Genomic DNA, 6815 nt, shown 5'->3' with positions numbered 1-6815 from the left:
GAACCACAACTGTACAAGTCCCGCCCACGGTACGTCGTTCCATCGGAACAAGGCCCGCGACCCCGCGTATGTTCTCGTCCTCCGAATCGCTTTAGGCTATTTCCATGCCAGTTACCAGAAAAGGTGAGCTGAATCTTCCGTCTTCCGGGAGATCACCTACCTCGAGTTCATCTCCGTGGAAAGGCTATCAGCGTGAATTCACTCAGGAGCAGCTCCTTGCGGAACGCTCGCAGCCTTGGCCTTCTTGATGCAAGTGTTAAGTCCGAGATGATCTCCTTGGTAGTCGGCGAACTAAAGTGCTTTCCTATGTTGATATAGAGGTGTGCGGCAGTACAGTAGCTGCGTCCCAGGATCTTGACCGCGCAAAATGTCACCCGCGCCGAGCGGAAAGGCTACGGAAACACGGCCAGAGGGCATGCGCCGCGGACTAGCTGTGCCTGTTCCCACTGGTATGGTCGTGTGGACATACCATTACCAGTGAGGACAGCCGCAAGCTTATACGAATAGCCTCTGGTAGCGCAAGTCACGTTTCAGGCCCTAGGCCTGGGTGGTCGTAGTGCCCGGAAAGCGAGGTACCATGCCTGACTGAGACAGCGCAGGCATGTGTACGATTCTGTATGTCGTGATCGAAGCAATGCTAGAGGAACTTGACTCACTACACACTAGGCGGACGCATGCAGCAGGCTCGCCACAGCGCTTTAGGCCGCCTTAACCGAATATGTTATTCTCTGTAGCCGAACCGTTGCAAGACGAATTATGGAGCGTTGGGGCGGTCATTACTCCCTTGCAGCGATCCCCATTGTCCTGATATCCATCCACCAAGCGGTAACGCTGCCACTTGTGGCTGCTACCCAGGGTAGATGAATGGTCGGTGCACGACGATATCCGAAAAGCTATAGCGCATATGGGATGGCTGCATAATAAATACAGACGGTGGCGAAGGGCAGAATGGAGATGGTCGCTATTTGATAAGGAGCACTAACGCGTCAAGCGTCTGGAGGCTATAGGAGACACAGTGGGGAATGATAGGAGGCAGGCATCTGGTTGGTGAGCGAGATAAGTGGCAGGGGTGCGTCCCCAAAGATGGAGAATGGGAGGAAAGCTGCCAGAAGCGGAGGTGAAGAGGCACGAGCGACCCGCGGTATCGAGTGGGAGTAGGGTTGGAGACCCGTGGGGTACACTGGGCCCTACGCCATCGAGGCGGAGGGCTCATAGCTCGGAGAGCAAGCAAGGGACATTTGGCAGGCGAGTTCGAGCGCAAGAGGCTGCTGGTCGTGAGTACGGTCACTGTACGGAGACTAGGGCCGTATGTTGCCGCCGTCGGGCGAAACGCGATCATTTCGCGTCGGACTTGTCGTCTTCTGTCCGAAAGCGGCCGCGACTTAGACGCTGGCCCATCCCCAAGAGTTCAAGTCTGTTGCAATGTGTATAAATCCCTCCCCAACACATTCCTACCCTGTCGCTCTTTTTTGCCCCCTCGTCCCACATCTAAGCCCACCGAGCCCGTTCTTGACTCTAGGTTGTTTCGCTGATTTACTTCGAGCAATGGGTGCGCATGATTGACTACAAACCCCGCTAACCCGCTCACAGGACTCGTCCTCTTTCCAGCCACTCTCGCATCCCGTCCCTCGGTGTCTTCTCCGCTCGCCCGCCCCGCATCTATCGACGGCCCCGCATACCTCCCCGCACGTCCGCAGCCAAAACGCAACCTCTCCATCACTCCCGTGCACTTCCCCACCTCGCGCCCACTACGGCCGTTCCCGAGCATTGCGCAACCGCTTTCGCCGCTCTCTCCCACCTCTTCGCGGAAAGCAATCAAAATCATCGAGCCTCCAAAGAACTTCAAGTCCGAGTTCGTCCTGAATCTCACCCAGGCTGAGTTCAGTCGCCAGGACTGAGCCCGAGCTGCGCGGACGGGTAGGGATGGGTGTGGTTGAGCCGCGGGCAAGTGTGGTGATGGTGTGGAGGACGCGTGCGGCAGCACAGGGAGCTCCAAAATCCGAGCTACGAAGTGACCGCGGCTCTAATCAGCTGCGATAACTACTCAGCGACGAGTATCAGTCTCAGGGCGATAATGACGCCTGTTCGTGTTATGCTTGCGGTATCAAGTTCAGAACGCGCCCAAAACTGCGCACGATGTTCGCCGACGCTTTCCTCGTCGTTGCCACTCCAGCTGTCCGGCTCCACTCTATCCATATCAACGTGTCTCTTACCAACAACCGTTCGTGTCACATATGTCGCTGTTTCGACCTGCATACACGCTCTGTCGGCGCTGGTCAGACTCGCCTCACTCTTCGCAATCCTTTTTCTCGACCCACCTACCTTACGCCAGGCACTGTAGACTAGACAAAAAGCCAACGTGTGTTTCCTGCATTTCTCAGGTCTTCCTATTTTCCATTCTCATGCAGATACCCCGCCACATCCTACATATTCTCTACCTTACCCATGTCCCACTGTTCGTAGTGCATTTTCTCGCCTCAGTCGATCTTTGACTCGCATCAAGAGTCATCTACACTTCTCCTACCGCGCAGCCTTCCTCTTCTTTCACCTTGACGCGTTTGATTCTTCCTGGTCCGGTGTTCAACGTGCCGTGTATTTTTACATTACATGTTTTATCTTTACTACTCTTAACCTTTCTTCCTCCGTACAAGTATGTGTGGTACATTCATGACCACTTGTTGTTGTACTACATCCGGTTTAAATGCAGCAAGGGACATCGTAGATGAAATGCTCAGCTCGGGTGCGCATACCACACAATCATAGGCCTTTTATGACTTCGCACGCAAGCGGTGCGCACTAAGTATTATAATTCGCGGGTTGCTCGGCGTAACATTGGTGCTTCAGGCAAACAGCAAGTCCGCTAAGGATAATAGAGACTTATATGCACAACGCAGGCACACCCTTCCGAAACGTCAGAAAGAGCTTGCTGTTGTGCTAGTGCTTACCGAGGTACAGGAATGCTATCTTCCCCGTGAGGATAGAACTCGCGACCGTAGAATGTAGGCTGTTCACGCTCTACCGACTGAGCCAAGCGAGCGAATTGGCGCCTGAGTTAGGTAATGTTCAACTAAAGACTGCGGAAGCGGCCCGAAGAGGAAGGCGACCTTTGGTTTACTCTCAGTAGCGATCAACGCAAGTTGTTTGTCCCCTTAGTCGACGCTCTTACCTCGCGGTGCCCATTGCATACCGCCAACACACTTCATGCTCGCTCACAACCCGCTCAAGCGACGTGCAGAAGAACCGCTTCTGCCTTTATACGCCCCGAAGCGCCCCCGAAGGTCCCCACCACCCCCACCGAAGTCACTCTCTACCCGCTGGATTGAAGTTGGCGAGAAGGCCATGGATCTCTTTCACGATACCGGTCTCTTTCTCTACTACACAGTAACAGACTTCGTCTTCGGTTATGAGCGCGTGGAGCCGACACAGCCTCATGTGCAGTCACAGAGGCAACTCAAGTCGCAGGCCTCAGGCCACCATCCGTCGTATCCTATCTCTCCGCCGTCATCTTCCCCGCCATCGCCCTTGAAGAAGACTATTTGTTTGAAGAGTGCCATGAAGCCCTCCAGCTCTGATGATATTGTATACGAGCCCCGCAGTTTTCTGCCGTCGCCGCCTCTGTCTTCCACGTCGTCGAGCGAGACATCAGCCTTCTCAAATTTGAACGAAGCGGGTCTAAGCAGTAAGCGTACTGTGAGATTCAAGTCCCCGCCTCCCCCGCCACGCCCCCAGTCTGTCTGCGAAGACGAGTCGGATTTGAGGCAACCGCTGTGCCCTACCAACAACACCATTTCCGATCGCCCACCACTGCCCACCCCACCTCCTAGCAATGCTTCCGGTTCTTCGCCTAGCCCCCCGACTACCTTCTTAGGGCTGTATCCGAAGATTGATCAAGCTCTCACGGCTGCGATCCACCGCCAAACCAAGGCCAAAGCCAAGGTGCCGCGGAAAATCAAGCACCGAGAACATATATTCCATAGTCAATTTAAGGCTAATGTTAAAGATCAATTGAGGAAGACGAGAGAAGACATGGAGCGAGAGCTTTACTTGCTCAGAAAACGAACATGTGGGTATATGCACTTGTTTCTATCTGCCCGTTCAAGCTGACGTCGCGTTAGCCGGCTTCCGATCATCGATGAGAGAATTCCGAGGATGGCTAGGTTATCGAGAACGATTGGAACTTTTGCAAAAACTTGAGGACATGAGGCGTGCGTATTTTAAGGAGCTGGCTGTACGTTAGTACTAACATGCCCGCTTATAGCCTCACCGTCTCTCGAGGATCTGCGTGATGCAGACCTCATGCCTCCAATATCGCGAAGCAAGTCAAATCCTGTTGCGTCGACCACGTATATCCAGCGTGCCCTCCGGGATGCCGAAAAGTCGCTTTTCGCTCCCAAACCTGTTGTGTTTACCCCATCACTCGCGCGGCTACAAGCCACACAAGCGAAGACCTCCGAACAAATCGATGCTCGTATTCGGCCAAAACACCCTTCTCTACCCGCGTCGCTTCCGCCAGGAGACGAGTCCAAGGTGGAAGAGCTGCTTCGGAAGCGCGGCGTCATTAGCAAATGCGTGCGCGAGCAGGTCAGTGAAAAGGACCTCCAGCGACTGCGCCCAGGCCAGTGGCTCAACGACGAGATTATCAACTTCTACGGGCAGATGATCACGTGTCGGTCGGAGGAAAGCAAAGAGAACCAACGAGAAGACCTGTTGAATGTGCACTACTTTAGTACGTTCTTCTGGTCGAAGCTCAGGAACGAGGGATACGAGAAGGGCAGGCTGGCGAAGTGGACAAAGAAGGTACTTGCTCCCATTCCTCAAACTAAGACCTCGGCGGCTGATATTGGACTGTGCGCCACAGTTCGATTTGTTCTCAAAGGACATCGTCCTCATTCCCGTCAACCACAATAACTCGCACTGGACGGGTGCGGCGATCAATTTCCGGAAGAAGCGGATCGAAAGCTACGACAGCATGAACATGGACCGAACGCAAGTGTTCAAGCTCCTGCGTGCGTACCTCGACGCCGAACACCGGAACAAAAAGAAGAAGCCGTTCGATTTCGACGGCTGGGTTGACTGGACACTCGATGACACGCCGCAGCAGGAGAACGGCTACGACTGCGGCGTTTTCACGTGCCAGTTCCTCGAGACACTGTCGCGCGGCGAGGAGAAGTTTGCCTTCACGCAGACGAACATGCACTACCTCCGGAGACGGATGATCTGGGAGATTGGGCACGCAAGGCTTCGGACCGACACATAGTCGACCCTTCTAGGCAGTGCTTCCTCTCGTCATCTTTCATCTGTATCATTGCATTCATCTCCATCATCCTCGCATCTATCTTCATCGTCCTCGCACACGCATCGGTCCCAGCTCTGCTTCAATCCATCATCTGTCTCGGCATCACATTCGGCTTCGAACATTTGCATTACATTATTCGTACATACAGCATCGTGCATCGGGTTCGAGTTCTGTCTCCTGTGGTTTCCGTCGTATTGTACTTGTATTCTTGGTTTTGTCCCTTGGCGTCTGTCTCCGGTTGTTTTTTCATCTCTCTCTCGCTTTCTCTCGCGCTCTCTCTCTCTCTCTTTTTGGCCGCACCAACAAAGAACTTGACGTCGTCCTGCGCGGACGTCGTCCCCCCGGTCATTTTTGTGTGAAGCGCGCGAGCGAAAGTGTGGATTCCAAGTTGAACAGTGACGAAACAGAGGATACATGAGTGATAGAACATGTCCGCACGCCAGTAACGAGAAGAGCATCCTACGACAGTTTCGTAGCGAAAGGCAAAGATTTGTTTCCAAAATGGAGCAGTAGCCAAACGTTGTGAGGTTGCTACCGGCGAAACCACCAGACAACAATGAAGAACCAGAAGACGAGGACGAGAAAGACGATGTACCAGAGCCATCGGCAGCCCTGGCGCGCCGCCATGTTGTTCATCCGCCGGAAGGTGCCTTTGAGGATGCCTGATGTCTCCGCAAAAGCGTCGTTCTGCATATCAAAGGTGTTCGGCATGAGCATCACGACCAAAAGGGGGAATAGCAGACAGACGCACCATCTGGCTGAGTTGGACCGTCGAGTCCCTCACCTCCTGGCCGATGCCTACCGTAATCTACGTCCTACGGTCAACTACATCGCCCTTGGACACTCGAAGAACACAGCAGACTTACTTACATCCTTGAGTAGCTTCACCTTGGCCGTGAGGCCCTCCAGCGCCTCGTCGTTCTGCCCCTCGAGATCGTCCGCGAAACGCTGCCCGGCCTGAAACGGGTTCCCGCCATGTCCGCCAGAACTTCCCCCGAAGGGTGACGAGCGTCCGGATGACGGCGGCGTGTAGTACTCTTGCGTGCCTAGCAGTGCCGAACGGTTGTGTAGCGCGCTGTCCGCGTTCGGAGCCCTGAACCTGCTGCTCGGACGGTCCACAACTGAGCTCGAGAGCAGGATGCGTACGGATACGTTTTGGAGACGGACCTTTGTGACATTGTTTGCGAGTGAATCAAGGTTGAGTAAATGTGCAGACCCGCTGCGTCCGAGGTTAAGAATGATGCGGGGAAGGAGTGCGTGGTACAGCCGCAAGTAGGGAATGTGGGGAAAGGTACAGTGTTGCGGAAGCGCCTGTCGGGGCTCCACGTCAATGGCTGTCAATGGCCTTCTCACGTGTCAGAACTTCGACAGACGACCAGCGTTGTATCTCGATAACAGGAAATTAGGAATACATTCAGACAATGAATGGGACGCGGATCAGCACTTGAAGCGCGGCAAATTGAACATTTAACGAAGTGAAGGTGTAAACGAAAGATACTACGTTATCACGAAGAGGGTC

General features: G+C 54.1%; 4 protein-coding genes across 4 annotated transcripts; 3 read left to right on the top strand and 1 right to left on the bottom strand.

Moving 5' to 3' along the window:
* The first annotated feature begins 1481 nt into the window (after window positions 1–1481).
* PHACADRAFT_265897 (uncharacterized protein) lies at window positions 1482–2638 on the top strand. The gene is made up of 2 exons (XM_007402362.1): window positions 1482–1549; window positions 1609–2638. Exons 1-2 carry the CDS (start codon window positions 1546–1548, stop codon window positions 1896–1898), a joined length of 294 nt encoding a protein of 97 aa, XP_007402424.1. The 5' UTR covers window positions 1482–1545; the 3' UTR covers window positions 1899–2638.
* Window positions 2639–3125: 487 nt separating this feature from the next.
* On the top strand, window positions 3126–4223 carry PHACADRAFT_154750 (uncharacterized protein; the record flags this gene model as incomplete). The annotated part of the gene is made up of 2 exons (XM_007402361.1): window positions 3126–4063; window positions 4116–4223. Coding segments are annotated over exons 1-2 (969 nt in total), but the record flags the coding sequence as incomplete, so codon positions are not given.
* Window positions 4224–4296: 73 nt separating this feature from the next.
* Window positions 4297–5257, top strand: PHACADRAFT_107697 (uncharacterized protein; the record flags this gene model as incomplete). Its single annotated transcript, XM_007402360.1, has 2 exons — window positions 4297–4797; window positions 4859–5257. The coding sequence occupies 2 exons, from the start codon at window positions 4297–4299 to the stop codon at window positions 5255–5257; spliced, it is 900 nt and encodes a 299-aa protein (XP_007402422.1).
* A 396-nt stretch (window positions 5258–5653) lies between these two features.
* On the bottom strand, window positions 5654–6574 carry PHACADRAFT_265895 (uncharacterized protein). The gene is made up of 4 exons (XM_007402359.1): window positions 6464–6574; window positions 6167–6398; window positions 6048–6104; window positions 5654–5983 (listed from the first exon to the last, which is right to left on the bottom strand). The coding sequence occupies exons 1-4, from the start codon at window positions 6472–6474 to the stop codon at window positions 5828–5830; spliced, it is 456 nt and encodes a 151-aa protein (XP_007402421.1). The 5' UTR covers window positions 6475–6574; the 3' UTR covers window positions 5654–5827.
* Window positions 6575–6815: the final 241 nt, after the last annotated feature.

This window comes from Phanerochaete carnosa (assembly GCF_000300595.1).
Source record: "Phanerochaete carnosa HHB-10118-sp unplaced genomic scaffold PHACAscaffold_121, whole genome shotgun sequence".
Lineage (NCBI taxonomy): Eukaryota > Fungi > Basidiomycota > Agaricomycetes > Polyporales > Phanerochaetaceae > Phanerochaete > Phanerochaete carnosa.
Note: the sequence above shows the minus strand (reverse complement) of the source record. Positions and strands in the feature narration are given on the sequence as shown.